General features: G+C 51.1%; 1 protein-coding gene across 1 annotated transcript in view; it reads left to right on the forward strand.

The window, feature by feature from the left end:
• The window catches only part of LOC111157355 (glutamic--pyruvic transaminase 2), a 32,248-nt gene extending 16,691 nt beyond the window's left edge, over window positions 1-15,557 (forward strand). Inside the window, exons 6-11 of the mRNA XM_022518697.1 lie at window positions 3,655-3,734; window positions 5,537-5,673; window positions 8,731-8,905; window positions 10,333-10,488; window positions 11,753-11,865; window positions 13,140-15,557. Coding sequence (XP_022374405.1) covers window positions 3,655-3,734; window positions 5,537-5,673; window positions 8,731-8,905; window positions 10,333-10,488; window positions 11,753-11,865; window positions 13,140-13,230 — 752 coding nt within the window. The 3' untranslated portion in view covers window positions 13,231-15,557. The remainder of the gene's footprint in view (window positions 1-3,654; window positions 3,735-5,536; window positions 5,674-8,730; window positions 8,906-10,332; window positions 10,489-11,752; window positions 11,866-13,139) is intronic.
• Window positions 15,558-15,949: the final 392 nt, after the last annotated feature.

A 15,949-nucleotide genomic window follows, 5' to 3' on the forward strand; every position in this document is an offset into this window, starting at 1 on the left:
TGTTTTGCTGAACCAGTCGTCAGAATGCTGGTGTGTGCGTTTTTTTCTTTGACACAGCGTTACTAGTGTACTTTGAGACTTGAGGAGGAAATGCCTTGTTAAAAACAACAGCAAACAAACTGAAACACCCTGCTTCCAGAAGTCGAAAAGCACTCCTATTTTTACATATTTAAAAACAAAAAACGAAAACCCCCACCAAACGCCCAGCCCTACCTGTTTTGATCTTTCTGGGCCACTGGCTTCATTTGCCCCCACTGCTATTTGGATGCTGAGAACAAGGGCTCCTCTCTTCTCCTTTGTTGAGATAAATTGGGTCAGGGCCAAATCGCGTTGGAGTTGATTGTGGAGTCTGCTTCTTTGGAACATCAAATGATGCTTCAATCAGCTGAAAGCAGCACTTGAATTCCAGAGTGCAGAAAATGGGTGCGGCTGGCTGGGACACTCATTTATGTACATCAGCTCCCTGGGGGTAGGGGCGCAGTCTAACCAGAATGTGGGAGGAAGGAAAATGACTACAGCTGGGCTCTCTATTGAGGTTGCACATTAGAATCACAAAGGGAGCTTTTAAAAAATGCCAAAGGCAGGGCTGCCTGCCAGAGTCTCTGGGTATGCACCCCCCACCACCCCCTCACCCCCATCAGTCAGTATTCCCTGTGCCTTGCATGAGAACCACTACCCTGGGACAGTGGTTCTCAGACTGTAGCTTGTTAAAAAACAAACTGCTGGACCCCGCTCTGAGGTACTCTGATGTTATCAGGCAGGGCTGCGGCTTGAGAATTTGTTTTTCTAAATGAGCTCCCAGGTGATGCTGATGCTACTGGTCCAAACTTGGGTTAGCAGGTCCTATATTTTGGGAAATACTCTGTATGCCTAGTTTCTATTAGAGGGTCGGTAGCTTTGTAGCCAGGCATTTACTATATCAGCTGGCTGTCTGGGAAGAAATATTTGCATTAAAGACTTCATTATTTTAGGTAAAGGGATCATGTGAATGTATATTAATATGAGTAATTTTTAAAGAGTGACTACATGAATGGGCAGAGGCTGGTTTTGCTCTCTGGGTTCTAAATGTGTGAAAGACCAGTCAGCTCTTGGAAGATGGGGGATGGAAAATAGAAACCTACCTGAGATAGCCAGGTATCTTGTCTGGACCACATGCTGTGACCACTTGGGCTAAAAGGTGTCAAGATGGAGTGGGATAATAAGCCAGGACTCTGAGTTTTAAGACAGAAATGTAGCTCAAGGCTGAAGGGTTTGGATCCTAGAACTGTAAAGACCAGGGATAAAGCAGTTCACCTGAATCAGCATCCTTGCCCTAGGAACCTCCATCCCTTCTCCAGGTCTGGGTTGGAGTCCTTCCCAGGAAGTCTCTGTCCTTGGAGTGACCTTCAGCAGCTCTAGCCCTGGTCTGCCCGCTGAGCAACCTCCCCGGAGAGCCTTGCCCAAAGTTTTAAAACAAAAATTCCAGGCCAGGTTCTCTTTGGCCCAAGTAGGTTCACCTGCCCGTCCCTGAACCACTCAAATCACCAAGATTCTGGCCATGTATGTGTCCCATGCCCCTGCTGGAGTGCAGAGAGAGGCAATTCCCTGTAGAACAGCTGAGCTCTGTTACTCAAAGAAGAGAAGGACCCTGGGCAGGCTCAAACAACAGATTTTCTCATTAGGTTTGGGAAATTGGCTTTGGTTTGGCTCAGCCTCTGGAAGACCCCTCTCCAGCCTTTCTGTGTCCCAAGCCATCCCTTCTGTAAGGTGGCCTCATGTCTCCCCCTGCTGGGCACAGCTGTGTCCTGGTCCCTTAGACACCACCACCTGTGTCTAACCAGCCACTGGCTCTGGGGCATGTTCTGAGTGACTCCCAGGCACTGGAGAGAAACAAGCTCTGTCCTTGTCCTCAGGTCTGCACTGCACACCTCAGTGAAATTACTTGCATATAGTGGGTCTTTCTGAGGCCCTGGTCCTTACTTAGTTCCTCTTTTCACGCTCCTTGGCACTATGTGCCTGTGGTTTTGATATTCTTGCTGCTCAGATCTTCGCTTGCTTTCTAACAGGATAGTCTGTGGGATCAGAGGCAAGCCTCGCAGGGTTTGCAGGCAGGCCCAGCCCCCCCAGGTAGCCACCACCTGTCAGTCTGTGGGAACAGTGGCTGGTTCCTTGTACAATCCAGGGCCGCTGCCTTTCCGGAATCCCAGAATGCTGAGCTTCATAGGAAGCCCGGTTTGGCATTTGCTTGGCAAGAGGAGAGTTGAACCTTTGGTAAAGGAGTTGATTCATTGTTTTGATAGTTCAGAGCTGAGATCTGTTGAATCATACCGTTCTCTCGTAAGACACAACTTTTTCCACACGTGTTCTTAATATTCTCATACAGGGAAGAATGTAGGTATTTTTATTTTTATTTTTTAAAGATTTTATTTATTTCTTTGAAAGAGATCACAAGTAGGCATAGAAGCAGGCGGGGAGGGGTGGAAGCTGGTTCCCAGCTGAGCAGGGAGCCCGATCAGGGCTCGATCCCAGCACCCTGAGAATATGACCCGATCTGAAGGCAGAGGCGTAACCCACTGAGCCACCCAGGCACCCCAGTGTTTTTATTTTTAACAAAAATGTAACATAATCTACATATTGCTCTGCATCAGGGTACATATATGTATATAAATAATGTGCATATTAAACACATACATACATATGCACATAGTTACAAGTAATATCCATAGACTCACATACATGCATAGTAAGAAAGCAGCCTTCTTTGGTAAGTAGTCAGCAAGCTTGACTATAGTGTTGTTCCCTGCAGGGTATGGGAGCAACTCTCACACTCCCATTGCCACACCAGAAGTAGGTGTCAGGAAACAGGAGAAGGTTTCAGACCATTTCCACCTTGGAGCATTTATTCCTTCCCCACCTCAACCCGTGGCATTTCCTGTGAACTGGGAGAGGACCGTTTTGCTTTTTGTACTCATTTCTGTAACATTGGGGTGGGGGGTATTTTCCACTGTTCATATTGAGTCAAGTCCTCCAGGGGAGACCTCGAAGGGAGGACTGCTACGCGCTCCCCGTCCTCAGTCAGCGATGCATAGCTCCCACGTGGCCCCTGACAGGAGACCCCAGAGCTGGTGCTCAGGCTGGTTCATTCAGCACACACTCTGCAAATACTTCCTGAGCACCTGCTGAGTATTGGCTTTAAGGAAGCTGATGAGCCGCACAGACCTTGTCCTGACTCACGGAGCTTGTGTATGCCTCTTTGAGACGTTGTGGGAACTCTCCATCAGCCAGTGTGATCTCTCCATTGGCTGCTGTTGGTGTGTGGTAAGGTGTGGGGGCCGCAGAGCTGATTCACTGAACCCTTCAGGTTTGGTGCCTGTTCTGGGCTCTAGCCCAGACAGACATTGCCCCGCATACACACACACACACCCCTCCCGAGTTGAGTGTGAAACACGTCTCCCTCCATGTGCCTGGCTTAAGTGAGTCAGACAGGTGGGGCCAACACTCGGGGGTCCCTAGAGGTTGACTACACCCTGTCAGGAGCAGTAACTAGGGAGGGTGATCCCAAAGGGTCATGTGGGAACACAGAACACCTGAGTGATTCTTGGTGGGGTTCATTCCAAGGGACAATTTAAACAGCATTACAAGCTGCATTCTGGTTTTGTTGGGGATTTTTTTTAGGTCAGGTACAAAGCAGAAAGTGCATAGAAGATGTGATTCACTTTGCCTGGGAAGAGAAGCTCTTTCTCCTGGCTGACGAGGTAAGAGTTGCTCAGCGTTCTCCTCTGTGGGGAGTGAGGCTGAGCTTTCTCTTCTAAGGGAGGGAGCCAGACTTGACTCTTGTGTAGCCAGAGAGAACTTTCTAGGTGTTGGAGGAGTGACTCTCACCAAGGGTGAGGATGTGCCAGCCTATGAGACGGTGACCTAAATCATCTCTATATTGGTTTGGGTCTTTGGTTATAAACTTCAGAAAGTTAACCCAAACCACTTTAAACTTAAAAAGGATGGTAGACATAACAGGTGTGGGTTAAGTCCCGGGGCTCAAACCCTATCTCAGATTCTCTCGGCTTCCTCGTTGGCTTCACACTTAGCCCCGCTTTCTTCCCAGCCTAGAAAGAGCATTTCCTCCTGGTGATTCCCACAAAGTCTCAGAATCGAGCCTCGTTGGTGCAGCTTGGGTCACACACCCCTCACTGAACCAGTCACTTTGGCCAGTGGTTGTAGTATGCAAACTGCCCAGGCCCCAGGCAAGGGGTGAGGTCTCTGCCTCTGAGAGCGGGGGAGTAGTCTTCCTGAGGGCAAGTGGAGGGACTCTCTGGAGGGGAGAGTGGATGCTGGGTGGGCATACTGCTGCATTCGTGTGCCTGCGTGTGCTTCTGTGTTTACCATCCCATTTATAGCAGCCTGTTGGGGGGGAGGGGAATCTTAATTTCATGATTGCTGCTCCTCGAAACCCCAGTTTTGGAGCCGAGGCTGCCCATTCTTTTCCTGCTTTGTGAGGAAGGAACTCAGGCTTGTCAAATTCAATTTTCGTTTCTTCACTTATGCGTAATTTCTGGTCAGTGGTTGCTTCTACCACATTGGTTTCATTTCTTTCCTCACTAGAGGAACACTCTCCAACCCCCACGTGCATACACACACTCATACTCACACAATCACAGCTTATCCACCGAATGGTTGCCATGATTAGCAGATGGGTCTAAAGTTTTGTTTTGTTTTTAATTCCAGTATAGTTGACATATGGGGTTATATTAGGATCAAGTGTTAAAAATCTTCATTTCTGAAGGAGAGAAGGGGCAGCAGAGTGACCTTGGTGCGGTGCGCAGACCTCCTCCCCTTCCGGTGTGGGAAGGGGTGGGGGGAGGAAGAGAAGGAAGGCTGTGCCTAGCTTGTTGAAGGTGGAGCTGGGCTGACTCCCCGTGGGCCCACAGGGTTCCCGAAAGCCTCAGTTCCCTAAGCTCCAACATGAGTGTGGGAAGCACATCTCCAAGGGCAGAGCAGCGTGCTTGCCTGCTGAAGGTATACTATATGGACAGGAAGGAAGTATGTGTGGGCGTCGCTCATGTGTACAGTCTTGAAGGCTGGCAGTGAGACGGACAGAAAAAACAGAATGGTTCCAAATGAGGATGTGGGCATAATGGGCAAGAGAGCAACACATTCGGCTCTTCAAGTGGGGACAGGGTCAGAGGACAGCTACATGAACTGCTTTCATTATTAGTCTTATGGAAAGAGGGTAAACATTGAGGGAGAAAACTTGCTTGGGCCGATAGGAGTCCCTGACGCCATCATAGGTCAGATGAGGGAGAAAGGTCTGGAGGTTGGGTGGAGTTGAGTGTGGGTGAATGGGAGAAATCAAATGGACATACAGCCCAAAGCCTTTCCTCCTGATATGTTCTGGAAGGTTCCTTTGGTATGGCTCATTTTGGAAATAGCATCAGAGGTTGGGCTTCATAGCATACTAGGCTGAGCCTGAGCACCCGTGCCCTCCCTGGTTGGCAGCCTGCATGGGCTCAGGCCTCTTGGGGAAATTGGGTGACTGTCCTTGTCCTGTCCTCTCCCCCAGGTGTACCAGGACAACGTGTACTCTCCAGACTGCAGATTCCACTCCTTTAAGAAGGTGCTTTACGAGATGGGGCCCGAGTACTCCAGCAACGTGGAGCTTGCATCCTTCCACTCTACCTCCAAGGGCTACATGGGCGAGTACGTCGGCTTCTACCTCCCTCCCGCTGCCTCTGGGCCTGCCCCGTACCAGCGCTGCTCTGCCCTGCCCCACAGCCAGTGAACGCCCTTACGACAGCCTCTGCTGATCCAAGAAGCAAGAAGGAGTCAGGCCACATCTCCCCACCCGCCCCCCAGGAGAGCCCTGTGGTGTGAGGACGGCCCTTGTGCAGAGAGGTTCTTAAAAAATAGGGTCCTGCTCGAAAGAAACGTGAGCACAGTAAATGATGCAGATGAAAGCCGGGCCTACAACAGCTTCCGGTGCTAGTGTTTTCTGCCAGCCCTGTGGCTGCGCCTCCAGCATTGGAATCTTGAGTGGCCTGGGAAGGCAGGTTAAGTGTGTGAATGCCATGAGGCCAGGGAAGCAAGCTGTCTGTGCCCCCCACCCTAGCACTGGGGGCAGAGTCTGCTTCACTCCTGTCGTGGTTCATCCAGCTAATGCTTACGGATGACCTGCTGTGAGTCCTATACTGATCTCGGCCCTGAGGGGACAGCAGCCAGCAAACTGTGGCAGTCCCTGCCCCAAACACCTAGGGCCTAGTGAAGAGAGAGAGGCAGTAGACAAAGTCGTGTGTCAGGTGGACAAAAACCTAAGAAATGGGAGTGCCAGGTGGTAGGGGCAGGGTCGCTGAGGAGGAAGGAGGGAGCTGTGCAGGTATCTGAGGGAGGAGAGTTCTAAGAGAGGGAACAGCGTGTGCTTTAACCCTGAGACATGCCTGGAATGTTCAGGGAAATGGGGCTGAAAAGCAGTGCATGAGGGGGAAAGTGGCAGTTGTTGAGACCAAAGAAGTCCTGGGAGTCCAGATCACTGGGCAGGATGGGAGCCCTTGGAAGATGAGAGCAGGGTGTGAACTCACCTGACTGAACGTTTTACTAAACGCTGTCTGGTTGCTGTGTTGTAGGGGCAGGAACAGAGACTTGCAGCCAGGTGAGGTACTGTGGGCCAGGACAGAGAGGCAGGGGAGACCCTGGGTCCTGATGTGTTTGAAGGTGGAGTGGACTTGATGGACTTGTGAGAGAGGAGGCAAGTTTCATTCCCAAGTTTTTTATTATTCAAACAACAGGGAAGATGGAGTTGCCATCAGTGGATGAGGAAGGCTGTGGCTGAAGCAGATTTGGGGGAAAGATGGGCGTTGTTTTTTTGATCTGTTAAATTTTCAAATGCCCATTGGATGTCCAGGTAGAGATGGATGTATGAGTCCCCAGCTCAGGGCCGATAGCCTGCTGATTGAAGTTTGGGAGATGCGGTGAGTGTGTTGTTAGATCTCTGAGCCTGGACGTCCCACAGGGAGGGAGTGTAGATAGACAGGAGGTCTAGGGACTGATCTAGGCCCCCACTGCTCAGAAGGTGGGGGAGAAAAGGGGAAACTGCAAAAGCGCTGAGAAGGGAAGTTTAGGGCATTCATGCCCCCCCCCACACACTGGCGGGGGGAGGGTTCTTTTATGCACCAGGTGTAAGGATGGGGGAGGAGTCTCCCTTGTTAAGCTGGAAGCCAGTGGAACTGTGAAGCTGGGAAAAATATTTTGGCCAGATGGCGGCAGCTGTACCTTTGGGATGACCGCCCAGCTGGCTTTATTTGATGTGGGCAGGGGTTAATTCATGCTGGTCTTCTGGTCCACGTCCTAGCAGTGCTTTATCTTTGCTAGACTCATGTGCTGTGTAGCTCTTTTCCTAAATAAGTCTGTTCTCTGTGAACTCATTTTTCACGCTCCAGTGTTTTTATCACATAACTAGCCATCTGTCCGTCTGTGTTATTGATTACCCTTTTAACAGTCTCCTGGACGTAGGCGTCCTGAGTTAGGCCCTGCAGTCCTCAGATCTGCTCACCTGAGATTAGACTGCTCTTCTCAAGTGGATTTTCTGCTCATCAGCCAAGGATTAGGCAGGAAGTTCTTTCTTTCAGCCTCTGTTAGGGGGAACCTCTCGGAGATTCCAGAATTTATCTTCTTGCTTCCAAAGACGCAGCTGAGAGCTGAGATGGGAACTTGCCTTTGCCGGGTCAGTTCTGCAGGCTGATTCCAGTGGCATTTTACTGAGTGTCTCGTTGGGTCAGGGGCTCTGAGGCTGAGGGTGTCGGGTATACAGAGGAGGGTGAAACTAGGTTCCTGCCTCAGGGAGTCTGCGTTTCTGTGGTCATTCGTCTGAACTTACCTATCACAGGCCAGAAGAGGGGGCATGGCTCTGGAAAGTGTGACTGCTTGGGCCGAGTTCGTTCTGAAAGGTTTTTTGTTTTTTTTTTAACTCAGTGCATATCTCCGCTCCCATTCATGTGACTTGACTCTGTATCAGTCAGGATCCTTGTGGTGACAACTAATGGAAAGTCCACCCGAACTGACCTATACCAAGGAGGCTTTTTCTTTTTTTTTAAAGAATGTTGGCGAGAAGCCATGAGTCTTGAAGATGCCAATGGGCCTGGTCTTTGCTCTCTTGCTTGGTCTCATTGTCTTTCTCAGCTCTGCTGTCCTTTGGGTTGACTTTGTTTTTGGGCAGCAGGAGGTTCCAGCAGAAGTCTTCAGGCTCTGCTCATGGCCCCAGTGAATCTGGAACCGCCCCTGGAGCCAGTGTGGGCCTGAACTGTGGGCTGTTGTATTAGCTAGGCCTCAGACGAAGCTGCTTTAACAAAGAGGCCCCTAAGTACAGGGGCTAAAACAAGGTGAAAGAGTATTTGTCTGTGACGTAATAGCCCAAAGGCAGGGGAGGTCAGGACAGGCTGACCTTGAGGTCATTCACGGAGGAGGCCTCTGCCTTGTTGACATGCGGCATCTCCAGACTGCGGCTGCTCCTCCAGCATCTCCATGTCTCGGGAAGTGGGAAAAAAGCAAGAAAAAAGAGGGGAGAGCATGCTTTTTCCTTATAAGGAAGTGATATGGACTTTGCCCATGTCACTGCCGTTCACCTTCCATTGCGAAGAACTCGGCCACACCTGGCCACTCAGTGTTAGGCATGGGGATGCTTACAGAACCTTCTGGCTGACCGACTGCCCGTAGTTGAGGCCTCTCTGTGACTGGTGGGTCCTTCTCCCTTCTTCAACCCTGCAGGTGTGGCTACAGAGGAGGCTACATGGAGGTGATCAACCTGCATCCTGAGATCAAAGGCCAGCTGGTGAAGCTGCTCTCCGTGCGGCTGTGCCCACCAGTGTCCGGGCAGGCTGCCATGGACATCGTCGTGAACCCCCCAGTGCCTGGAGAAGAATCCTTCGAGCAGTTCCACAGGGTGAGTCGCCGTGTCCTGTGGCCCCTCTGTGTCACTGCCACAGCCGGGGTCCTGAGCATTCGCGTTGGACTCTGGGTCACCATGGCCAGCCTCTCTCCAGATGGCCTCCCGGGGGCTCTCATGGCTCCTCTTGCACCTGAACCACCGCATGAGGTTAATTAAAACGTGTGAAGATGCTCTGAAATGGAGGACCTCTTCTTTGTCACCTGTGAGCACATGGACACGGGCGGGCCGACACCCCGAGGGTAAGGCCTTGCTGTTACTAAACTGAAAAGAAGAAATGATGGGCCTGGCATTGCTTCTAGGCCATAGGCCTGCCTTTGGCCTAACCGCTGTCCTTGCAGCTCGAAGTGATCCACTCAGACCCTTTGAGCTGCAAGGGAAAAAAACCCAGCCAGCTAGTTTAAACAAAATGTGTGGGTCATGTAACCAAAAGTCAGTTCCCAACTGTTCCAGGCTCGCATTATTTTAAAATGTGGTAAAATACACAGAAGGTAAAATTTACCATTTTAACCATTTTTAAAAAGCTGAACAGTTTAGTACATAAAATCCATTTACACTGCTGTACAGCCGTCACCACTGTTGATCCCCAGAATGTTTTCCTCATCCCAAACTGAAACTCTGTCTCCATTGAACACCAACTCCCCATTTCCCTGTCCCCCCAGACCCTGCTAACCTCAGTTCTGCTTTCTGTCTCTATGACTGGGACTCTTCTAGGTACTTCGTCTCAGTGGACCCATACAATATTTGTCTTTTTGTGACTGGTTTATGTCACTCAGCGTAATGCCCTCAAGGTACATCTGTGTCATAGCATGCTTCCCTTTAAAGGCTGAATGATACTCCCTTGTATGTGTGGACCATGTTTCATTCACCTGCAGGCCACAGTTTCATTCCCCCGGTGCAGCAACAGTCCTGGAAATGTTTCACCTCTGAGGCAGTCACTGATTTGCTTTGCCTGGGTCACGTGCCCTATGCACACCACACAGATTGAGAATGGAGCCCAAAATAAAGAGTTTGGGCCATCTCTTAGAAGCATGTTCTAGAGCATTCCATCCAGGGCCAAGTCCATTCACACCTCTGGGCTGGGATGGGGTTTTCTTGTTTTCAGGAAGGACCTCCTATACAAGAACAGAAGCCATGACACAACCTATGTAGGATCTGCCTATTGCCCAGAACCCCCTGAACTTGGGTGCTTTGTGTGCCCTGGGGCTGTGGGCAGCCTTCAGGGCTGAGCACCCAGGGAAGAAGTTCCTGGAGATGGATGTGTTTCGCCCACCTCCCTGGTTTGCTGTATTCATGCACACACGAGCTCACTTTTCACCCTGCTGCTCCGTTGCCCCCGCCTTGAAGGGACCATTTCTAGTGGCTGGAGCCATTCCATGATGCCCAGAGATATTCTGACTCCTGTGTTTTCTGTGTCTCCTCAGGAGAAAGAGTCTGTCCTGGGTAATCTGGCCAAAAAGGCTAAGCTGACGGAAGACCTCTTTAACCAAGTCCCGGGAATTCATTGCAACCCCTTGCAGGGAGCTATGTACGCCTTTCCTCGGATCTTCATCCCCAGCAAAGCCGTGGAGGCAGCTCAGGTCTGGGGTGCTGGGCTGGGGCACACTTGAGTTTGCTTGGAATTGCTGGATTGGGGGCTGTTCTTGTCTCAGGGAGCACAAGTGCTGGCTCTGGGGACTTGGAATATTCCAGACTGTTCTGCCAGCTGGTGCATACAGCATAAAGGTGGCAGGCTCTCAGAGGCCCAGCCCTGCAGCATGCTGTGGTGAGGGGCAGAGGTGAGGTCAGCCCCAGGCGGGCAGACCCAGCGGATCTGGGCTCTGTGAATTCCAGTGTTAAGAAGGCAGGTGCCCCACGTGTGACATGATGCATTTAACGATGAAGAAGCCATGACAGCATCTGCTCTGTGCAGCGACTGCCCTCGGGCAGCACCTGTCCAAACTGGAATGTGAACACGAAATCACCTGGGGGGCTTGTTAGAGTGCCAGAGCTGGCGCAGGAAGTCTGCGGAGGGCCCGGGATTCTGTGTGTGCAGCATTTTCAGGCCATGCCACAGACCGTACTTTGAGGATCAAGGGACAGAGCAATATATATATTTTTAACTTTATTTTATTTTTTCGGTGTTCCAAGATTCATTGTTTGTGCACCACACCCAGTGCTCCACGCAATACGTGCCCTCCTTAATGCCCACCACCAGGCTCATCCATCCCCCCCGCTTCCCCTCCCAAACCCTCAGTTCGTTTCTCAGATTCCACAGTCTCCCATGGTTTGCCGGGTGTTGCAGTATTTCTGAAAGTGTTGTCCTCATGCCCCCCAGACCTCCTCAGTACCCACTAAACATTCAGAATCTGGGCCCTCCCCCACTCAGCCCTACTGAGTCAGAATCCCAGGTGCTGGAGCCCAGGAACCCATTCAGCAGGTACCGCAGGTTGTCCAGACCAGAGGGGAGAAGCTCTGTGAACTAAGTCCCTGTGGAGCTGATCTCTGAAAGCCACCCTGGGCGCAGCGCTCGGGGCCTGGTCATCAGAGGCGTATGTGCTCGGCATATAGGAGCTGCCAAAGCCTGCGGCCAGGGTGTGGGGCCCAAAGGAAAGAAAGTGTCAGTCCCGGGCGAGGAACAGAAGTACCATCGCCTGTGGCCATCCTGAAGTAGCCTTCAGCTTCCTTGTTCCTTGCACCTGCTTCCGGCCACGTCCACTGTCCTGCCTCGATCCTTGTGGGGAGGGGAGAAGGGCCCCGCTGTGGGGGAGAGCCTGCCGCTGCAGTGGTTACTTGCCTTCGGGTGTTCAGTGGTGTGTTTTACAAAGCCATACACGAACCCTGAGTTCTGCCCTGCTCCCACAGGCCCATAAAATGGCCCCCGACATGTTCTACTGTATGAAGCTCCTGGAGGAGACCGGCATCTGTGTCGTACCTGGCAGCGGCTTCGGGCAGAGGGAAGGCACCTACCACTTCAGGTACCTCTGTCTCTGCACCATGGGGCTGGTCCGAGGTTGGTCTTGGAAAACTTGGGCATCTTGTGGCAGAGCACAGGCTGGCTCCAGAGATGGCAGTGTGTGCAGTTCACACCCCTGCTGCAGACCCCCCGCCCACCCCCATTCTGCCTTGCGGCAGAGCCATGCTGAGACCTGGGTCTAGGGATTCAGGAACACTGTGGGTAGATCCCAAGGTCATCTGCTTGACCACTCTTGCCCCCCCCCAGCCCACCCGACCCTACCCCACCCCGCCCCATCTCCATCTATATTATACCATCTGAAATACTCCTGGTAGGCTGTTTCGTTTTATCTCCCTGTCCTTTCTCAGTTGCACGCAGTATCATACTGTGTCCAGGTGCTCACGGAGCTCATCCAGAAGTCTGCAGAGATGTTGCATCTGAAACAGTGGGATGAGTTTTGCTTACTAAGACGCACTGCACAGTGTGTGCCGACCCTGCTGGGATGGCGGCCTGGGGAGCAGGGATTTCCCCACCAAGGCCTGTTCTGTTCAGAACAGCACCTTCTCCACTCACAGTGCTCTCGGATGTCTTCTGCAGCAGATGCTAAAAAAAGAAATGTCATGAGCTTAGTTAGCACCTTGGAGCCAAGACCTGACTCGGGTCGTGGGCTGTGTGCCCCGGATGGACAGACGTGTGGTTGGCCTCTCCCCCCTAGTTAGGTTCACCTTGGCAAGTTGTGACTCATTCAAGAAACAGTTAACTGGAGAGGGCTGCCTTTTGGGGATGAGGAGCATAATGGCAGTATTAGAGGAAGGAGTTAGTTACCATGGCAACTTGGGGAGTTCCTTTGGAGGGAGACTTGTGACAGAGGTTCGTTCTCCCTCTAAGATTTTAAAAGGGCCTGCCTAGCAGGAGGAACAGCTCATTCTGTATCTGTAGGAAAATGAAGTCATTCTCTAGAGAAAGTTGTATGGACCGGTCAGAATGTCGTCCTGGCCTGCCATCACAGGTGGACATGTCAGGGAGCCTCTGCTGCCATCTTACTGCTTTTGGTCCTATGTGTTACTTGGGTAGAAAGAAAACGTATGATTTGGGGTGGGGGGTGGTTCAACAAGTTACAAGTTCTGTCCTGGGGCTGGTGCTTTCACAGCGAAGACCAGCATCCCCCTCCCACTGCTTTCCTACACCTCCTCCTCTCTACAACTCAGGTGAAGGAAAGAGCTGCTGGGTTCCTTCCTCTCCCCTTTTCCAGAGCAACTTAGTGTCCAGGCTAACTGCTGTCCTATTTCCTGACAGAATGACCATCCTCCCTCCGGTGGAGAAGCTGAAGACGGTTCTACAGAAGGTGAAGGACTTCCACATAAAGTTCCTAGAGAAGTATGCATGAGGACTGCTTGGGCCCAAAGGGAGATCCGCTAGTCAGGCCTTCCCCCTGATGCCCACCCACGCCAGACTGAACTTGCCTTCCCTGGCGACTCTGCCTCAGGCCTCACAAAGGTCACTGGTCGCTTTCATTGTCATTCTGCCCCAAGAGACTTCTTTCTTTGTGCCTTGATGTTGGGAGCACTTCTCTTCTGAGCAGTGTGATTGGGGATATCTCACAAGTCCTGTTTTTTTGAAGCAGCCAAAGTAGAGGGGACTTGCTCAGCACATGTGGCCGGCGTTCTCTGAATCCATTGTTGTTCTTTTCAAAGGTCATTGGAGTTTAAAACAACCAGGGTATGTTGGGTGAGAGATGTTTCGGATCTGAAGAAACAAGGTGTGGGGAATGTATGACAATCATGGCGAGGACTGGAAATCCTAAACTCACCACCGTGATCTGTGAAATAAAACCCTTAGTGGTGTGAAAATCTAGTTCTTCAAACAGGAGAGGCTGGAAGTCCACTGGAGGCTCAGAAAGGACCCACCATTCTGGCCTGCAGGCAGGTGGCCTGTCTCTTAGACAAGGAAGGTGGAAGTAGGAGCAGGCTGGTTACACTGGGTGCCAGGCTAGGTTGTGACAGGTACTGGGGGCTACGGCCAAGGTTGACGGGTCCTGCAGGGGAAGAGTGGGTGTGAGCCAGGCTCCCAGTCGAGCCAGGTCTCCCCTTGGGAGCACACAGCAGGTAGTGAGGACTCTGCACAGAGAGCAGCAGGTAGTGAGGGCTTTGGGGGTGAAGCAGGCTTAGGCTGGGACCCCCGTCTGACAGTTCTCCCTGGACTTCGGGGATGCAGGGTACAGCCCAGCAATATCCCCGTCGTGTGACAGATCTGTCTGCTGTTGTGTGGATGCATCCTGCTGTTAGCCGGAAGCCGGTCTCTACCAAGGGCTCCCTTGAGCCTTTACACACATCGCCCCCTGTTGGTGACAGCGGGGACAAGGAAACACTAAAACTGTCCAGATGAGGGAGGGGCATCCTCAAGGACTTGAACACAGTCAAGCCCTCGCCACCAGTCCCCTCCTGTAGTGTCTGTTGTTTCAAACTGAATTCAGCCCATTTCCTAGCTCACAATTGGCCAAAGTGCCTGGTAGCTTGGCTGCTGTGGACAAGTACATGTCATTGGATTGGAAGTTTATCAAACTATTTTAACTTAATGCCAAGTGTTTTGCCTCCACGTTTGCTGCTGGCTCCCCTCCCAGACTCTGCATACTCTCCTGGGGCATCAGTCCTTTCTCCAGCCAGGGGAGTATCCTCCACCAAGCCTGCCACTTCCGTGGCATTAGCAGAGCTGGGTGGGGTGCTGACCTGCACTCCCCAAATGTCGGGGCTCTGGGAACAGCAGGCTTCTCTGAGAGCCCCTTCCCTTAGGGCCCCCTCCTACCAGTGGCCTTCCCCAGCAGGCAGTGAGGGAAGCCAAAGCCAGCTCAGGAGCCTGGGGACCCACAAAGTCCCAAACTGGAATCAAAGGCACCAGAGACACGAATATGAAGAGGCATGAGCTTTGAAGGCAGCCTCCTACGCTGAACTTTCTGTGCTGGGCCCATGCAGGGGAAGGCAATAGGAAACTGCAAACTGTCCCTACTTGCTAGCATTATAGTCCTTGTGAAGAAAGTAGCCACAGTCCCCAGTAACAAAGGGAATGTTTTGGAACTTTTCCTTCCTTAAAAATTGAGAAAATTGCACTTGTACGTGTTGGATGGTACGTAAAAGCAGAATGTGCCCCAGAGTCGTGAGGTTTCTGGTGGAGAGGTTACATAGTAGAAGCTAGTCTATTTTTTATATTTTTGTAACAACTGCTTTTTTCATGGGGGAACAAAGGGGCTAGTATTTGTAGTCTTAACAAGTCCAGTAGTTTTTTTTATGAATCTCTTCAGATTATAAATAACACCTAAAAACTTTGAAACGTTTACAAGACTTTTTAAAAGACGCTGTATACACTTGGTTTGCTTTTAAAATAAATAAATAAAAACGTAAGAAGGTCAGCTGGCTTAGGAGGTTAACTGCATCCAGGGGAGGAACGCTGATCGTGATATATTGGGTACCGCCAAAGAAAGTCATTTGTCATTTGGGGTCGCACTTTAAATCTATACCTGCAGAGTTTCGTTGTTCACCTAGATCCACACATGGGGGATGTGGGACTGTACCTTGAGGCCCAGCTGGTGGTTGTCCCAGTATTGTGTGGTTTTGCAGGAAGAGCTGACAGGCCTGCCTGTCCCTGTTCTCTGACTTAGATTCCCATAGGCATCTCCTGACAAAGGTACTTAATGCTAGCTCTGCTGGAAATTTCTATACAATAAAGTACATGTCCAAAATGGTGACTGTGTTCAGTTTTCCTTGTAGTTCACGTCTACCTAGCAGATCCCAGTCTAAACGCAAGCATATGTCACCAATTATACGTCTTCACTCTGTAATTTACGTTTCTAGCACTCGAATGAACATTTGCCCCCAGTTCTACAGACTTCAGTCACCACTTCTCAATCTCCATTTCCTTCTAGAGGTCAGTCCCCCAGCCCCCGCCTGCCTAGGGCTTTCTCTTGTTTGAGGTGGGAAAATGTGGATTCTTTAAATGCGATGGTGTTAAAATGAATGCAGCCTTGGCTGTCCAGTGAAAGAATGATGAGCTGTGAGGCCAGTGGGGAAAGGAGGAGTCATCTATACGGGGGATTTCGTTCCTTTTCCTCAGCC

This window comes from Enhydra lutris, unplaced genomic scaffold (genome assembly GCF_002288905.1).
Source record: "Enhydra lutris kenyoni isolate GAN:26980312 unplaced genomic scaffold, ASM228890v2 scaffoldscaffold54, whole genome shotgun sequence".
Classification (NCBI taxonomy): Eukaryota; Metazoa; Chordata; class Mammalia; order Carnivora; family Mustelidae; genus Enhydra; species Enhydra lutris.